The sequence below is a fragment of the Sphaeramia orbicularis genome, chromosome 14 (genome assembly GCF_902148855.1).
Source record: "Sphaeramia orbicularis chromosome 14, fSphaOr1.1, whole genome shotgun sequence".
NCBI lineage: Eukaryota > Metazoa > Chordata > Actinopteri > Kurtiformes > Apogonidae > Sphaeramia > Sphaeramia orbicularis.
Window position 1 is genome coordinate 44,310,184 of NC_043970.1, and position 18,775 is coordinate 44,328,958.

At 37.3% G+C, this 18,775-nt stretch overlaps 1 protein-coding gene across 2 annotated transcripts in view; it reads right to left on the bottom strand.

Annotated features, from left to right (window-relative positions):
* ankfy1 (ankyrin repeat and FYVE domain containing 1) overlaps nucleotides 1–18,775 on the bottom strand; it is a 38,547-nt gene that overhangs the window by 4,802 nt on the left and 14,970 nt on the right. For both annotated transcript variants that reach the window (XM_030154635.1, XM_030154636.1), the window contains exons 6-20: nucleotides 17,869–18,018; nucleotides 16,035–16,200; nucleotides 14,054–14,258; nucleotides 13,223–13,291; nucleotides 12,904–13,106; nucleotides 12,651–12,748; nucleotides 11,700–11,901; nucleotides 10,516–10,614; nucleotides 10,288–10,441; nucleotides 9,021–9,189; nucleotides 7,410–7,528; nucleotides 5,693–5,849; nucleotides 5,381–5,581; nucleotides 434–610; nucleotides 187–334 (exon numbers count right to left, since the gene is read on the bottom strand). In XM_030154635.1, the coding sequence (XP_030010495.1) occupies nucleotides 187–334; nucleotides 434–610; nucleotides 5,381–5,581; nucleotides 5,693–5,849; nucleotides 7,410–7,528; nucleotides 9,021–9,189; nucleotides 10,288–10,441; nucleotides 10,516–10,614; nucleotides 11,700–11,901; nucleotides 12,651–12,748; nucleotides 12,904–13,106; nucleotides 13,223–13,291; nucleotides 14,054–14,258; nucleotides 16,035–16,200; nucleotides 17,869–18,018 (2,317 nt within the window). The remainder of the gene's footprint in view (nucleotides 1–186; nucleotides 335–433; nucleotides 611–5,380; nucleotides 5,582–5,692; nucleotides 5,850–7,409; nucleotides 7,529–9,020; nucleotides 9,190–10,287; nucleotides 10,442–10,515; nucleotides 10,615–11,699; nucleotides 11,902–12,650; nucleotides 12,749–12,903; nucleotides 13,107–13,222; nucleotides 13,292–14,053; nucleotides 14,259–16,034; nucleotides 16,201–17,868; nucleotides 18,019–18,775) is intronic.

Here is an 18,775-nt window from a genome sequence, read left to right on the forward strand (position 1 = left end):
GATCCCAGACCCCTGTTAGAAAAGAAACACCTGGATTCAACGCGTCCACAGACTTTTGTCCATATAGTGGATGACTTTGGTAACTATGATTTGAAGCTTGAACGAACCCTTCATGTCATCGACAGGAAATCTGCTCTTTGTTTTATTACAGTTAAAGGAATCACCATCCGAATAACTTGGACACACCGTTATTGCCGTTCTCATCCTCTGCAGCGAAGTCGACTCCATTCTCCAACAAAACAGAACAAATGGTGGCCAGGTCCTGCTGAGCGGCCAAATGCAGCGCCGTCTGTCGGTGTTTCGTCAACTCGTTGACTTTGGCTCCGGCGAGCAGCTGCACCCAAAACAAAAAATACTCCAGATATAAAACAATCACACATCGAGTCAAAACACTGCAGACAATAAACGCAGGAACCGTACAGAAGGTTCGTACCAAGTTGCGAACTATGATCTCGGAGCCGGCCTGGACCGCCAGGTGGAGGGGGGTGAGTTTGGCGGCGTCCTGGACCCTGGAGTTGACGTTGGCCTGGACGCTGATGAGGAACAGGACGCTTTCGATGTCCGAATTCTGCACGGCCACGTGAAGAAAGTTTCGGCCTTTGTTATCCACCTGGACGGAGACAGAAGTTTGAAGTCAGGTGATGTGAACATCATGACCTCGACCATGACCTTTGACCCTGAAAACTCCTGTATGACGTCATCACCTTCCACCGTCATCATTCTTCAACTATCCATATAGTTGTGATGGTGTTTATTATATAGTTATTGTTAGAGTTTATTTCTTGTCTCTTTTTTACCAATGTCGATCTGCTGGTAAATTTACCTGTTCATTCCAAATAAAGATACAACAACAACAAAAAAAAAATTTAAACATAAGTACAGGGTTTCTACAGGTTTCTACAAGTCAAATTTAAGACTTTTTCAGACCTTTTTAAGACACAACAGAATTTAAGCCTATTTCCCGGCCGTACTGGCAAAAATTTGACTCCTAGAATTTAGGAAAAAGTATTTATTTACTCCAGTGCCTTGATTCCCACTGTTCAGTCATTTCTCACCAGGGGCAAAGTTAGAGATTACTGGTTCCTAAATTCAGTATAAATTGTCAGGTTGGAACGGGTGGAACTGAGTAGAATAACGTTACTTTGCAGTTGAATATTTAACAGACACATTTAAACAACACAGCGCACACATTTATGGAAACAGAACTTAAAGCTATACCGACTGATCTGGCATGTCACACAGCACTTAGTAAAAAATTGAACATGAACAACCTGCCACCCTCCAAAGCAAGGTTATAATAGTTTTGGATTTTTATAGTTTTATAGTTTAGTTTTAATTAGTTTTGACTTTTTTTTCTCTTATTCAGTTAGTTTTAATTAGTTTTTAGAGCAGGTTTGTTAGTTTTTATTAGTTATCGTTTTTTTCTGAATGCTTAGTTTTAGTTTAGTTTAGTTTTAGTATTAGTTTTAGTTATTTCATATATTTTATCTTCCTCATCATCCTATTCAAAGAAATCAGTGAGGCGTGGATATGGGTTACCCTGGACACTTTATTTGGGGGTCGGGTTAGGGCGGCTCATTGACTGAGCAGAGACACAATGTACTGTACAATGTATAAATTCCCTATAGCAGGTTGAGGGGGGGGTGCAATCCATACACGTCACTTACGTGAAACAATGCGAAGATGTCCAAAGCATGAGAGGAGATGCACAAAGCAGCCAGCAGTTAAAGCAGATAGAAACATATATAAACCAGCTAACCAGCAGTTAAAGCAGATGGAAACATATATAAACCAGCTAACCAGCAGTTAAAGCAGATAGGAACATATTATAAACCAGCTAACCAGCAGTTAAAGCAGACAGAAACATATATAAACCAGCTAACCAGCAGTTAAAGCAGATAGAAACATATATAAACCAGCTAACCAGCAGTTAAAGCAGACAGAAACATATATAAACCAGCTAACCAGCAGTTAAAGCAGATAGGAACATATTATAAACCAGCTAACCAGCAGTTAAAGCAGATAGAAACATATATAAACCAGCTAACCAGCAGTTAAAGCAGATAGAAACATGTATAAACCAGCTAACCAGCAGTTAAAGCAGATAGAAACATATATAAACCAGCTAACCAGCAGTTAAAGCAGATAGAAACATATATAAACCAGCAAACCAGCAGTTAAAGCAGATAGAAACATATATAAACCAGCTAACCAGCAGTTAAAGCAGATAGAAACATATATAAACCAGCTAACCAGCAGTTAAAGCAGATAGGAACATATATAAACCAGCTAACCAGCAGTTAAAGCAGATAGGAACATATTATAAACCAGCTAACCAGCAGTTAAAGCAGACAGAAACATATATAAACCAGCTAACCAGCAGTTAAAGCAGATAGAAACATATATAAACCAGCTAACCAGCAGTTAAAGCAGACAGAAACATATATAAACCAGCTAACCAGCAGTTAAAGCAGATAGGAACATATTATAAACCAGCTAACCAGCAGTTAAAGCAGATAGAAACATATATAAACCAGCTAACCAGCAGTTAAAGCAGATAGAAACATATATAAACCAGCTAACCAGCAGTTAAAGCAGATAGAAACATGTATAAACCAGCTAACCAGCAGTTAAAGCAGATAGAAACATATATAAACCAGCTAACCAGCAGTTAAAGCAGATAGAAACATATATAAACCAGCAAACCAGCAGTTAAAGCAGATAGAAACATATATAAACCAGCTAACCAGCAGTTAAAGCAGATAGGAACCTATTATAAACCAGCTAACCAGCAGTTAAAGCAGATAGAAACATATATAAACCAGCAAACCAGCAGTTAAAGCAGATAGAAACATATATTAACCAGCTAACCAGCAGTTAAAGCAGATAGGAACCTATTATAAACCAGCTAACCAGCAGTTAAAGCAGATAGAAACATATACAAACCACTTATAAACATATATAACCCAGTTCCTCATCAGTAAACCACACCTTAGCAGATATCTCATATCTTAATCATCTCCAGTTCCATTATTAGCCAACTTTGCTTCAGTTCAGTTCAGCTAGCTGTAGCTAGTAACATCAAACGTTTCTTAACATTAGAACAGGTTCCATACCTCTGTAATTGGATTAGTTTTCATCCTCCTCTTTTCTCCTCTTCTAAACTGTGCAGTTCAGGGCTTGGAAGGCCTTTTCATGGTGATAAACTCTCCAGTTTTAACCTGGATGCTAGTCCTGTTTGACTCTGTCCTTTAACTCTGCTCTGTCTCTGTCACTCACGCGCGCACACATGGTACGCCAAAAAAAAAAAAAAAACCCGACCCATGTATCACTACAGTAAACCCCAGACAGGACTGTGCTGCTGTGTCCCAGTTTTAGTCTGTATGTTCCAGGTAGAGTGGGGACCAGAAGACGACTGGGAACCACCAGTGACCAGACATGACAGACTGTGAAGTGTCGTATGGTGTCACCAGCTCAAACTGCTGGAGCGAAATAAATTAATTTCATATCAATCCGACATTGACAAAGACGAAAACGAAGGGAATTGTATCCATAATTTTTATACGTTTTAGTTAGTTTTGTAAGCTCACGATACAGTTTCAGTTAGTTATCGTTTTTTTCTTTTAATTAGAGTTTTTATTTATTTCAGTTAACGAAAATGTTTTTTCAATTTTAGTTTTCGTCATTTCGTTCATTTTCGTTAACGATAATAACCTTGCTCCAAAGCCCTGCCCACGTCCCCCTGCCTGAGCTCTGACGCTCCCCTCCTCACCTAAGGAGGTGGAGGCAGAGGTGCATGCGTGAAACATCAGATTGAGAGGCACCGGTATCGGATGTGGGATGGCGGTATCGGATGACTGACAGACAGGACACTCAGCCAATTATTTTATTTGGACTGAATAAATCGATTCGTCAGACTTTTATCAGAAATATATGACAAAAATTTTCGAGTTTTAAAACCTGGTGGATTTCTCTACATTTTAGTTCGACACATGGTTATTAAGAGCATTTTAAAATGACAAAAGAAAAGTGTAAAAATGCCACATCGTACAGCAGAGCTTTAAGACTAAATTTAACACCTTTTAAAGACTTTTTTAAGGTATTAAATGTACATTTGTAAATTCAAGACTTTTAAGACACCGCAAGAACCCTGTAAGTGGGCAAAAGAAATTCCAGATTTAAAAGAACACAAATATATGGGAATAAATCAACCAAAAAAGAAAACAAATATCACATAAATGTGTAACTATTTCATTGTGTCTCTTTAATAAAACTTAACGTCTGAAATGAAGTAGGAAGAAGTCGAGTTTATATTGTCCAACCCCAGTTTTACACGACTTAGTTAATCAGCTAACGTACAGAGTCCATATAAAAAACAGGTCAGTCCTTAAATTATGAAAAAGAGAACGAATGATAACATCCCATCATTAACTATTACTGTTGTACTTGTGGTCATTGGTTCTATATTTGTGGAAAATAAGGTTTTTATACATCTTTTTTCAGAACATATTCTCCAATGGGTACTAACAGCTGCAGTAGTAGATGATCCATCGTTATGGGTATTTGTACTAATTATTGGTAGTGATACTAGTCACAGCAGTTCTAGTTTTAACAGTTCTAGTTCAGTTTGCTGTGCATCCACATGTCTGCCTATATTTATTTGTCTTCTCTCCTTAAACCCCGGTCTGTTTGTTTCCAGTCAGAATCATTTTAATGTAACACAGACCAGTGGATTAGCAGATAGTAGACGCTTCACTTGTATAAAACCAAGTTCTGATCAAAAAACAACAAAGATAAGACGTCACTCATCATCATCTAAATGTAAAGTGTCATGACATAAGATCTGTTATGATTTTACCATGAAAAAACCTAATAAAAAGAGAAATCAAAAAAAAAAATTATGATTTTACCATGGAAAATCCTAACAAAAAGAGAACTGAAAAAAACAAAAACAAAAACAAAAAAAAAGATTTGTGATGATTTTAATCCTGAAAACCCGAATAAAAAGAGAATTGAAAAAAAAAAAAAAAAAAGATTTGATATGATTTTCATTCATTCATTTTCTGAACCCGCTTTATCCTCACTAGGCTCACGGGGGTCGCTTGGAGCCTATCCCAGCCTCTTATGGGCGAAGGCGGGGTACACCCTGGACATTTCGCCAGTTCATCACAGGGCTGAACATATAGGGACAAACAATCACTCTCACATTCACACCTATGGGTGATTTAGATTAACCAATTAACCTATCAGTGCATGTGCATGTGTTATGACTTTACCATGGAAAATCCTCATAAAAAGAGAATTGGAAAAAAAAGATTTGTTATGATTTGATGCTAAATAAATAAAATGTGGCTGATTGATTGATTGGTTGATTGATTACTTGCTCAGCGGCGCCTGGCTCCCTCTTGAGGATGGCCTCCGCTGCCTTGTTGTTCTTGTGCGTCATGGCGCAGGCGAATGGCGTCATCCCCTGGCGGTCGCGGATGCTCAGGCGGATGTCCGGGTGGGAAATGAGCAGCTGGATGATGACGTTGTGCTGGTTGCTGATGGCGGCGTGGATGGGAGCTCTGCCCTCCGCGTCCTGACATCACAGACACCGTTACTCAGAACCTCCTGTTCCTTTGACAGAGGTCAGAATGTCCATGTGGAACCCAGTGGAACCTAGCAGACCCAGTACGGCAGTGGGACTGACCTGTGCGTTGACATTGGCTCCAAACTCCAGAAGGCACTGCACCACCTCCTCCAAACCCCAGTTACTCGCCAGGTGGAGGGGCGTCTGCCCGTCTCGGGCCTCCTCGTCTCCTTCCCCGTTGGGCCCCGGTCGTCGGGGACTGTTCACGTCACACCCACTGCAGAAACACAGACAGGACATCAAAGGGATGATGTAAGGAACCACACACAAGGACGATAAATGCAACACCGATCAGTGATCAGCTGATCATATGTGTTTATATATTTATTAAACACATATAATCAGCTGATCACTGATACTTATGTAACTCACTGTGTGGAATTCAGTCACTTTACTGATAAAAAAAAGTATTATTATTATTATTATTATTATTATTATTATTATTATTATTATTAATAATAATAATAATAATAATAATAATAATAAGGCTGGTTACTATGATCATGTTAATCAGTTATTTTTCATATTTCCATGGTATAAGGCAGGGGTCTGCAGTCCTCCATGTCTCACTGTGTCTTCATCAATAAACATAAACATTTTGAATGAACTGAATGAATTACTACTTTTTAACATTTTTGTCAGCATAAATTTATTTCATCATTGTCCATCTGCAAAAATGTGCAAACTACACATGGAATAAAATCTTCTTTGGACCGCATATCAACCAAAATGTGTATCATAGTACTTTCAATACAAGATACTAAATTTGTTTTTATTTGTAGTTTGTTTAATCCATGAAGACCCAGCATGACTTTTGTGTCAACTACCAAATGAATTTTTCTCTAGCTTTTCTTAAGTGATTTATCACCATTTTTTGTAATATTTTCCTCTGTATTTTGCAGATTTCCAGTGAAAATCATGTATTTTCTAATATCTAATTCACTGATCATGTAGGTGTTCATAAAAGCTCAGATTAAAGCTGATTGTCATAATATCATAAACAGAGAAAAATAAAGAAAACGTGTCGTTTTCAATCCAATCAGTCATTAACTGAAAATAAACCCAGTGTGTCCATCTACTGTCATTGATCCAACTCCATGAGTTTTACTGGTGAATCAATGTTGGAGAAGATGATGGTGTTTCCACGGTAACTATGGAGCCTCTGAACGTCCAAATATGGTCATAACTGATGACCATGAAAAGATGAAGGACTGTATTTTACACCAATTATTTACATGGACTGATAGGATTAGTGGATCACATAATTATTGTAATGGAAAAGTAAAAAAAAAAAAAAAACTAATTACAAATAGTCTACAGCAGAGCATCCACCTCATGGTAAATTGTAGATGGGTTGAAATATTTTTTTCAGATTGATTTCTTCATTTTCGAGTCAAAAATGGCTCTTTAGATGATAAAGCTTTTTGATCCCTGGTATAAGGTTTATTGATGTAATTTATCACAGAATGATATTGAAGTTCACAACAAACTCACTCCCACATTTGTACATTTCTGGTACAAAAAGTTAAACTGATTAAAAGAAAAATGTTTTCATATTGTTGAGGTTAAATTGTGAGAAAATAACAATAAGGCTTTTAAAATGTGTAACTTGCTTTGAGTCACAGACAGATTGATCTATTTTTGAAGGCTGTGTCAACGGTTTGTACTTGTAGTTGATTTTTTCTGTTGGAGGGTTGGGTGTATACAGTGTATACAGTGTATACAGTCACAGGCTGTAGTTTATGTTTCCGCTGAACAACATGGAGAACAGACCCACCTGCGGATCAGGAAACATGCGGTGACCTCGTTGTTTTCATCCACCGCTCGGTGCAGGAGGCTCTGCTGACACCCAGAGGGACCTGAGCTCCAACACGTAGCATCACAGCCATGACGGACCTGAGGACCAGACACATACAACACACACGTTCCAGATGGTTCCCATGTTCCACAACAGATGGAACATCTCCAACGTAAAGGTTAGGTTCACTTTAACACCAGGCCCGGTTACATTCATCTGATTTATGGAGTTAACGATTATTATTGATCATATAAACAGTATAATCTGATCTGTTTTACCAGACAACAGCAGTAATCTGATTATAATAAATCCGATTAACACCTGGATTTGCCCCCCAATACTCCGATGTCTTTATGCATGTTTACAGCTTAATCTGATCCATTTAGTTCTGTTACATCTGAACATGTGGAAAAAGAAGAAAATCACAGAAAAATGGAAGTGACAGGAAGACGATAACAGTTGAATTCTATCGTCACTACGTACGTACTCGTATGAAATCTGATAAAAGGACTGAAACATCTAAACCAGGGTTTATCGATGATCATATTTTCGAAGTGTATGTAAACGCATCAGATTTGATTATCACAATTATCTGATTAATAACAGTTATTGGATTTATATGGTCATGGAAATGGGCTCATTAATAAGAAGTCAAACCTGCTGCTTTAGTAATGGTTACCATGGATACCATTTACTGATGTAATGTTCTGATCACAATAAAAACTACAGTGCTGTGGTTAAAAAAAAAAAAAAAAAAAGAAAAAAAAACAAGTGCTGTGGTTTCATTCAGATGAGATTACACTGATGAGTAGGGCTGTGTATTGGCAAGAATCTGGCGACACGATACAAGTCACAATATTACAATCACAATACGATATATCACGATCTATCATGATACTGTCAAAAAGGCAACTTTTTGTTTGTTTCTTTTTTTTGGAGGATTATTTCCTGGAAGAACTGAATTACACCAGAAATCTGCACAAATACTGAACACATTTTTTTTTTTTTGATCGGAACAGGATCTAATGCTATATCACAAAATTTTTCTAATTCTCCAAGTTTCCAAAGGAACTACCATCTGCCTCAGACGGTAAAAAGTGTTTTGAGGATGCTTCAAATAACCATTATTTAATAAAACTGTGTTAAATAATAATAAAGAAAATATAAACAATCAGGAAAAACAAAAAACAAAAATGAACCTCCACAAAATCTGCATTTAAATAAATACCTAAAAATATCGATACAGTACTTTTTAATATCGATACAGTATCGTGAAATGAAAAATCACAATATATTGCAGAACCGATATTTTCTTACAGCCCTACTGAAGAGAGCACATTGGTCTCCGATTTGGTGACATCGAGGTGAGACCATGAACCTCTGACCCCCCCTTTAAGATTCTATAGGTACCTTTATAGTGTATCATCACCATCATCATCCTCCTCCTCCTCATCCTAATCATTATTATTATTATTCCTCCCATCTCTGTAAGCCCTTATTTCCTGTCACGTCTTCAGTGGATCTGTCAGAACCAATATGTGCTACAGTTAAATTTTACTGACTGACGACGTGTGAAATGTGAATTCTCACCAGTGTGGATGCGATATCTTCCAGACCGTTGACCAATGCGAGCCACAGCGGGGGGTCGCCTTTGTCGTCCACCACAGACATGTCAGCTCCTCGTGTGCAAATGGCGTCAACCACCAGAGGCAGCTGGTTACTGATGGCCAGTTGGAGTGCTGTTTGTCCCTCCTGAGTCCTGGACACACAGGTTAATAATACTGAAGAACCCATCGGCTCAGATCTAATCTCATGGTATTCTAAATACTGGACACACAGTGGATCTGCAGGTTTGATGAAGATGAAGTGATGATTTTTTAAGATATTTCAAGACGTCTTTGGTCAAATTTGAGACTGGACTTCCATTCACATAAATAACAGGAACAGGCCTCATAGTTATAATAGACCAACATGCACAAATAGCACACTAAAATATTGAAGAAAAACAAAAAAAAAGAAAAAGAAAATCTATACTAAATTTATATTAAAAAAATGTTAAATACGCAAAGAAACACGTAAGTTGTGCATCTGCAGGTTTGATGAATCCTAATTTCTAACTTTTAGGACATTTCTCTTGCCGTCTTTGTTAAAATTTCAGACTTTCCATTCACATAAATAACAGTCAAACAGGTGAGGTAGTTATAATACACCAACATGCCCAAAAAAATACATAGAATAATACACCAAAACGGACTAAAATACCCCCCACACACACACACAAAAAAACAAATATTTTTTACAAATTACAATACACAAAAAACATGCTGAAAAGCATAAAAATACCCTAATTACTCAAGCAGTGTACACATACACACACACACACACACACACACATTTTCTGTACATCAAACATACAATAACCTAAAAATAAAAAAATATACTAAGTGCTGTAGCCCATTTTCCACTGATCTGTGTGTTTGTTGCTGATGCAGTGACTACGATAACACGAAGGGACCCCCATCTGTCCTACCAACCATACCATGAAGGGACCCCCATCCATACTACCTACCATAACATGAAGGGACCCCCATCCATACTACCTACCATACCATGAAGGGACCCCCATCCATCCTACCTACCATACCATGAAGGGACCCCCATCCACCCTACCTACCATACCATGAAGGGACCCCCATCCATCCTACCTACCATACCATGAAGGGACCCCCATCCACTCTACCTACCATACCATGAAGGGACCCCCATCCACTCTACCTACCATACCATGAAGGGACCCCCGTCCGTCCTACCTACCATAACAGGAAGGGATCCCCGTCCGTCTGTCCATCCTACCTACCTCACATTGATGTCGGCCTGATGCTCCAGGAGGAACAGGGCGCTCTTGCTGTCCTGTCTGTGGATGGCCATGTGCAGCAGTGTTTGTCCGTTGGACATGGTGTCGTTGATGGACGCCCCTGAACCTAACAGCTGGGCCGCTATGGTGTGCATACCTGCAGGACAGACCACATGTGTTCACTTAGCGATCCCCCCTTTAACACCGCTGTAGCGCTGTGACGCTGAATACCTGTCCACAGGGCCAGGCCCAACACTGTCTGGTCCACCGAGTCTTTGAGGCTGAAGTCTGGAATGATCTGGAAGTTGTTGGTGGCGTGAAGTGCATTGGCTGAAACAAACACGCAACAAATAAATGAGTCCAAACCACTGCGTACGAACACAAAGACAAAGACGATAAGTACGGTCTGTGCATCTGCCAGGGTTCTATCCTAAAGCTTCAGTCTGGAACATTTAGTGGAATTAACTGGGGCAGGGGTGTCAAACATACAGCCCACAGACCAAAAGAAGCACGCCAAGGGGTCCAATCCAACCAGTGGGGTCAGTTTGTGAAATACAAAATTATACAAAAAATATTAACAATTAAAGGTGTCAGTTTTTTTAGCTCAGGGTCACATACAGAACATTGTGATCTAAAGTGGATCAGACCAGTAAAATACTAACATAAAAACATACAAATAATGAGAACTACAAACTTCTCTCTCTCTTGTTTTTTAAATACAATAAAACAAATACATAAAAATGTTTTTAGTTCAGGGTCATATACATACCAATAATAACATAACATATGATGATAACTCTGAATTTTTCTCTTTCTTTTAGTGTATAAAAGGGTATTTGTTTATTATTTATTTAACCAGTTAGTTGAGAACTGATTCTCATTTCCAATAAAGTACATGAGCCTGAACAAATATGAACAACATGAAATGTCTAAAGAAAAATCAGTGTAATTTTACCAATATTCTGTCTGTTATTAAATGTTTTGTGTATTTGTAGATCCACTGTGATCTGTAAGTTATAATGTACATATGGAAATGATAAACTGAAGCAGAATATTGTTAAAATAACACTTATTTTTCTTAATATGACGTTTTTCATGTTATTCACATTTTTTTAAATGATAGTTTGTAGATTTTAAGATTTTCATAATGTAATTTTACTTTTTTCACTCTAAAACATAGAGAACACTTTAGAGTTGTCATTATTTATAGGTAATTATGTTATTATTTTACTGGTCCAGCCTGTTTGAGATCATGTTGGTCTGAATGTGGAACCTGTTCTACAGTAATGAAGACATAATGATGTGAACTTTCATGAAAACATTATTAAATTCAAATTCTGCAATTGTGTCTAAATGTTCCCCACTGAACCTTTAATAAAACCCGTGGCAGAAGTAAAAGACGCTCCTTAAACCACCTTTTTGCTCGAGGATGACGGAGACCACGTCGGGGTGGTTGTGAGCGATGGCCATGTGGAGGGGGGTCTGCATGGCCACGCCCACGACGTCATCGGGCAGGGCTTTCTGAGTCTGCAGGTTGGGGTTGGCCCCCTGTTGGAGCAGCTCGGCCGTCAGACTGGCCAAGCCACAGCGACACGCCGTATGAAGAGGACTCTCACCCTGAAACCACAAGCACCCGGTGACGATGATGAAGATGATGTAGATGATGTAGATGATGATGGCGACACATCAACACCTCCATCAGAGGGTTTTCTACCATTAACTGATCAAAGTAAAACCAAACTAAATCACAGACCGTTCCTATATCTAACAGAGGGAATTCAAAGTAAAAGAAATAAAAGGGGGAAAAAAATAAAATTAATAATAATAATAATAATAATAATAATAATAATAATAATAATAATAATAATAATAATAGAAATTGGTCCCCAGTCGACATATATATTTTTTAAGTCAAACATGTTTTTACTAGTACTTTCCAATGTGTAATATCCTGTTTTTTCACTTTTTTAAATAGTTTTTTAATAGTTATTGTTATTACTATTTTCTTATAATATTTCTCATATTGTACTTTTGGTGTTGTGCTGCTACTGGAACTTCAATTTCACATTTCAGAAGACGGAATCTGAGAATTTGAAACATTAAAAACAGCCAATTATTTTAATAGTTCATAAGTAATGGATTCCTTTTTGCATTTCTATCCAAAAACACAAGAGTCGACAAGCATGTGAAACTGAGGGAATTCCTGCCTCAGCGATACGGTACATTTCATTTTTAGGTGGAATTCTAATATTCAAATTAAATCCATTACCCTTCTTCTTCTTCAGATCATCAGACAAGTCCAAACACTGCTCTTATCTAAACTATGACCCAGTTTTGCTGCAATTCAACCTAAACCTGACACTCACCCATTTGTTGACGTGGTTGACCTTTGCCCCATGGGTGGCGAGGAACAGAGCAGCGGCCTCGTTGGATACCCGGGCTGCTCTCTGCATCAGACAGTTTCCTACAAAACACAGAAAAACACAGACGAGTCGATGAAAATCTGACAAATCACATCAGTTACATATTCATGAAGATGGAAGTAGAAAGTGTGTGATGTTCTATCTGATCTAATTATATGTAATGTAATCTAATCCAATCTAATCAAAAGGGCAGTACCTGTGCTGGCGTCGGGGGCGTCGGGGTTACTTCCTCTCTGGATGAGCTGAGCTGCAAAACTGTTCTCGTCAAATGAGGTTCCGTTGACGACAGGTGCGTCGTCCTCGAAGGGGTTCACAGAGGGGTCCGAGGCCATGGTGATGTACTGCAGCGCCAACCACAGCGCCGTGCTGCCTTCATGGTCCTTGAGCTCCAGGTCCAGCCTGACGACACGGACCAGTTACACAACGTTAAAAACACAGTCAGGACGTTTTCTTAATCAGAATGTTGTGAATTACTGTCTGTAAAGGGTGTGTCGTCATGACAACAAGTCACGCACTGTTTGCACTGAAGGAGCTGGTTGAACACCGGCTCGTTCCCCGACGCCACGGCTTCATGTAATGGAGTTCTGGAAGGAAAAAAAACCCCAAACAACTCAATTAGAACAGAGGTGTCCAAAATCAGTGATTGTGTTGTATGGAAAAGATCATTCCCTACTTGTTCATAGTTTTTCCTCTTTTATTTGGTTATCTGACATAAAACAAAAATATTATTCTGGCATTTAGAGCAGATGTATGAAATATAAATAGGATGAACTGAATGCGAATGTCTGATACAGAATGTCAATAGAAAAAAAAAAAAAAGAGAGAGAACAGAGGTGTCAAACATAAGGTCTATGTGCCGCTTTGGCCAATCTGACCCATAGGATGAATTTACAAAGTGTAAAAGTAAGAGTGAAGCCCTTAATAGTCAAGGTGTTGAAGTCACTTTAATTCAGGTTCCAAATTCAGATCAGTTTAGTTCAGGTTCCACATTCAGATCAATGTGATCTAAAGGAAAATAAAATTATAATAACAATTACAAATTCAAAACTCCAAAATGTTAACATTCTGCCTGTTACTAAGTGCTTTGTGTCTTTGTAGATCCACTACGATCTGTAATACACATGTAGAAATGACAAGTTGAGGTATAGTATTCTAAAATTAAAAAAAAAAAAAAAAAACTTCAGGCTGTTCACGTTATTCACATTTTTTGAAAGGATAATGTGTAAACATTTATTAACAATTTTCATAATATTATTTTACTTTTTTCTCTAAAACGGATAAAAGTTTGGAGTTGTCATTATTTATAGTTAGTTATTATACGCCCCCCCTATTCTGCAGACACCCACCTGCCCTTGCTGTTCTGCATGTTGGGGTTTGCTCCAGTCTTCAGCAGAGCCTCTGCGATCCGAGCCATGCCACTCATAACTTCCGCCAAGTGTTTTTTGGGGCTGAAGGAGCAGACGAGGTGCAGAGGGGTTTCCACGGCGCCCACGGTGGCCGCATTCACCTGTGCCGAGTGGCGGATCAGGAAGATGGAGGCGAACTCATCACCTACAGAAGAGGAAGAGGAGGGTCAAAGGTCAAGAACATCCATCTGAGCCTGGACCTCCGGCTCCTCCCACCTCCTCCTGATGGACACTGAGGCCGAATATACTCCTGATGTGGACTGAATACTGCACTGGGTGACAATAATTCACTTCACTTTTAAGAAAATATATTTATTGTAGACCAGGGGTGTCAAACTCACTTTAGTTCAGGTTCTACATATAGTTTCATATAATCTGAACTGGGCCGGACCAGTACGATAACAACAGAATAATCAAGAAATAATGTCAACTACAAACTTTTCTGTTCAGTTTTAAAGCAAAAAAAGTAAAAGTACATTATGAAAATGTTTGAATCGACAAATTAACCTTCAAAAAATAACATGAACCATGAAAACTGGAATTTCTTAAGAAAAATAAGTGCAATTTTATCAATATTCTGCCTTTTTTCCTCTTTTTCTGCTTTTTATGTGTACAGGACTTGAAAAATGGACTGTGAGAACTATGTAAATTAAGTATAAGCTACTGACTGTTACTCACAAAGACAAAAAAAAAAGGAACATAAATTTGAGATGGTGTGAAGTAAAGGAAGCTCTAATTGCTATACATCTCCTAAATGTTTGTTGGATGTGTGTTTGTATGTGTATGTCAAATAAAAAAAGTTAAAAAAAAAACATTCTGCCTCAGTTTATCATTTATACATGTACATTCTATCATACAGATACAGTGGATCTACAAATACACAAAACGTTTAATAACAGGCAGAATATTGGTCCAATTACACTCATTTATATGAAGACATTTCAGGTTATTCATATTTGTTCAGGTTATTCACATTTTATGTGAAAGGATAGGTTGTAAATGTGAATATGTTCATGTAATTTTACTTTTTTTTTTTTTTTTTTTAACAGTAAAACGAAGACAAATATTTTGAGTTGTCATTATCTATTAGGGATTATGATAGTTTTGGTTTTTTTTTTTACTTTTTATTTTAATGTTTTAAATCACTTTTACAGTGCAGTAACAAAAAAAAAAAAAAACAACACACACAATACAACAAGGGGGGATGCTGTTCCTTATATATTCGACTGCTTTTCCGTACTTGATCTGATAACAAGAATTAGTGTCCTTGACTATGGCCCATTTCTCCCATCTTCACTTAAAAGTTCCCATCTTAATCCTCAGATGAAATGTTAATTTTTCCATGGTATATATTTCCTCTATAACGTCCAGCCATTGTTGTGGTCGAAGAGGGTCATTTTTTTTAACCAGTTCCTTGTGACTACCTTTTTGCTGGCAGAAATGAAAATTTTAAAATAAGTGTCTTCCCTTTTAATTACATCATCAGGTATTAGACCGAGGTAGATAGTCTGGGGGTCCATTGGAATTTTATAATTTAAAATGTTCTCCATTGTCTGAACATCATGGTTCCTAAACATTTGCATTTTTACACATGTCCAAAATATATGAGTGGTTGGCATTCATGTGACTACATCCTCTCCAGCATTGCTGCTGTTTTCTAATTGTTTGCTTTTAATATTTGGTGTTATCAAAAAACAAATGATTATGATAGTATTTTACTGGTCTGACCCACTTTAGATCATATTGGGCTGAATGTGGAACCTGAACTAAAATGATTCTGACATCAGTGACTGTTCATTTCTTCGACAAATTCATCTCTCAGACCAGATTGGACCCTTTGGCGGGCTGGTTTTGGCCCGCGGGCCACATGTTTGACACCCCTGTTCTGTACAATGAGCCACTGGTGGTTTCTCTTCTTCACCTCGTTGTATGGCCTTGTGCAGTAGGCTCCAGCCGCTCTGATCCACCATGTCCACGTCAGCTTTGTTGTTCACCAGCGTCGTGGCGATACTCTCTAATTTACGAGAAAGCGCCAGGTCGAGGGCCAGATCTCCATTGTTGTCCAGTTCATTCAGCTTGGCCGGTAACTAAACCAAAAGGGAAACATGTCTGTTAACTCTCAATTATAATGAAAATATAGTCTCCAGTGTCCCTGTCTGTCAGCGTCTGTTCTGTGTGGATCAGAACCAGTTGAATGTGTGAGGTTGTCAGGTTCTGTTCTATGTTCCAGTCCTGTGGTCTGGATGCAGATCAATCCAACAACAGAAGTGGGTGGGACTTTCACTGGAGGAGAACTCAACTCATCCAATCACAGTCCACATATGACTTCTATCAGTAGTTGCTTTTCTATTGGACATCTGCACAAAACTTTACCCATATTTACTAAATGTCTAAAAAACAGAAGTGCTTAATGTCGGTTTTTCCATTAAATCACAACTGCAATGATTTGTTGATTTATTATCGCGAGATGACACAAGAAGTCATTCCACAAACATCAACAAACGTAAATATGGTGTTGATTTACAGATTTACTCATTATTATTATTATTACCTCCGCCAAGGAAGTTATGTTTTTGCCAGGGTTTGTTTGTTTGTTTGTTTGTTTGTCTGTCTGTTTGTCTGTCCGTTAGTGTGCAACATAACTCAAAAAGCTATGGACAGATTTGGATGAAATTTTCAGGGTTTGTTGGAAATGGGATAAAGAAGAAATGATTAAATTTTGGTGGTGATCGGGGGTGGGGGGGCCCACGGGGGGGCCCATTTCCAACAAACCCTGAAAATTTCATCAAAATCTGTCCATAACTTTTTGAGTTATGTTGCACACTAACGGACAGACAAACAGACAGACAGACAAACAAACAAACAAACCCTGGCAAAAACATAACCTCCTTGGCGTGGGGGGGTCCCACAGGGGGGGCCACTGATCAGCCTTGGCGGAGGTCTGCACTCTCCGAGTGCTTCTAATTATTATTATTATTATTATTATTATTATTATTATTATTATTATTATTATTATATATTACCCCTCTATCTCGTACTAAATAAAAAAATGATTGAATTTCCTGGTGTGTCCACACATACAGACACGTTTGTTTTAAAACTCTTCTTCTCTTGTTTTAACATCTGTCAACGTCCATTTTTTTTAATTTTTTTTTATTCATGTGATTCTAGTTGCGGAAAAAGGTCTTTCCATTGCAGTTTTGCGTGATATACCAATTTCACTACGCCCAAAACACCACCTCTTGGCAGCGCAAAAACTTTTTGAAAACGAGAGTTTTGGCAAAACTGTCGTTTTTTTCCATTAGGTAAATTTTTATGCACAAGATATATTCACACAATTTGACAGTCAACGGAAAAGCGACTAGTTATCAATGTGAAATACATAGATATCACTAACCATTTCCATGTTATAAACCATCAAAATATGGGCCATTAGAAGGAAAGGCACATTTTTAATATTTCAACAAAAAAATGTACAAAATAATCAACAAAATAAACAAAATAACAAAATTAACAAAAAATAAACAAAATAATAAATAAAGGCAAATTTTGAAAATTTTGAAAATTTGTCAGAAATTCAAAAATCAACATTTGTGAAAACCGTGAACAAACTTTGTAGACATTGTCCTAAAGAAGAAGCTGTTTGAAGAAATTGCAAGCAAAGACAAAGACGACACCCCCATAATAGCTCAGAGCCAATCAGCCGATGGGATAATAAAAATGATCTATAATCATCTGATCTGTAAGACACTGACCTGTGAGTCCATTTCGATGAGGTAGAGGAAGACCACGTCCTCTCGTTCCACTTTGATGGCTTTGTGCAGAGGATATTCTGTTTTGGACTTGATCATCTTGTACAGGAGTTGGGCGCTCATGGTGCTGAAATCTTCTTTCCTCAGATCATCCTGATAAAATATTAATTCAATGAAAAAACAAAAGCCAAGAATAAAACCTCTCAACGGGCACAAGATGGAAAAAATCAACACATGAAACACATTTTATAAAAACTAACATCTCAAGACAATGTTTTCTTCTGCTGAATGATTCACTTCAGTGTGGAGCAAAGGCAACATACTGAATGAAAATGAACATAAATAAAATAAACAACAACATGAATGGAAAATGCTCATAATTAACAAAATTGACCAAAAATGAACAATATAACAAAAAAATTAACCAAAAAATAAATAAATAAATAAATCAACTAATTGAGCAAAACTGAAAAAATACACAAAATTAACAAAATGAGTGAAGATGAATATCATAACAACAATGAACAAAATTATCAAAAAATAGACAAAATAAATAAAATAATGAACAAATTGAACAAAATAAGCAACAAAATGAACACAAATGAAAAAACACAATTAACAAAACAAACAAGAATGAAATTGAACATTAACATTCACTAACAAAATGAACAATCAAAAAATAAATAAAATCATTAACAAATTGAACAAAACAAAAAACAACAAAATGAACAAAAGTGAACAAAATTATAAAAAACAAAAATAAATAAAATAATCGACAAATTAAAAAAAACAAAATGAACAAAAATGAAAAAACAAAATGAACAAAATAAACAACTAAAAGAATGAAAATGAACATAATTTTAAAAAAGAACAACATAATCAACAAAATAAATAAAATAATGACAAACTG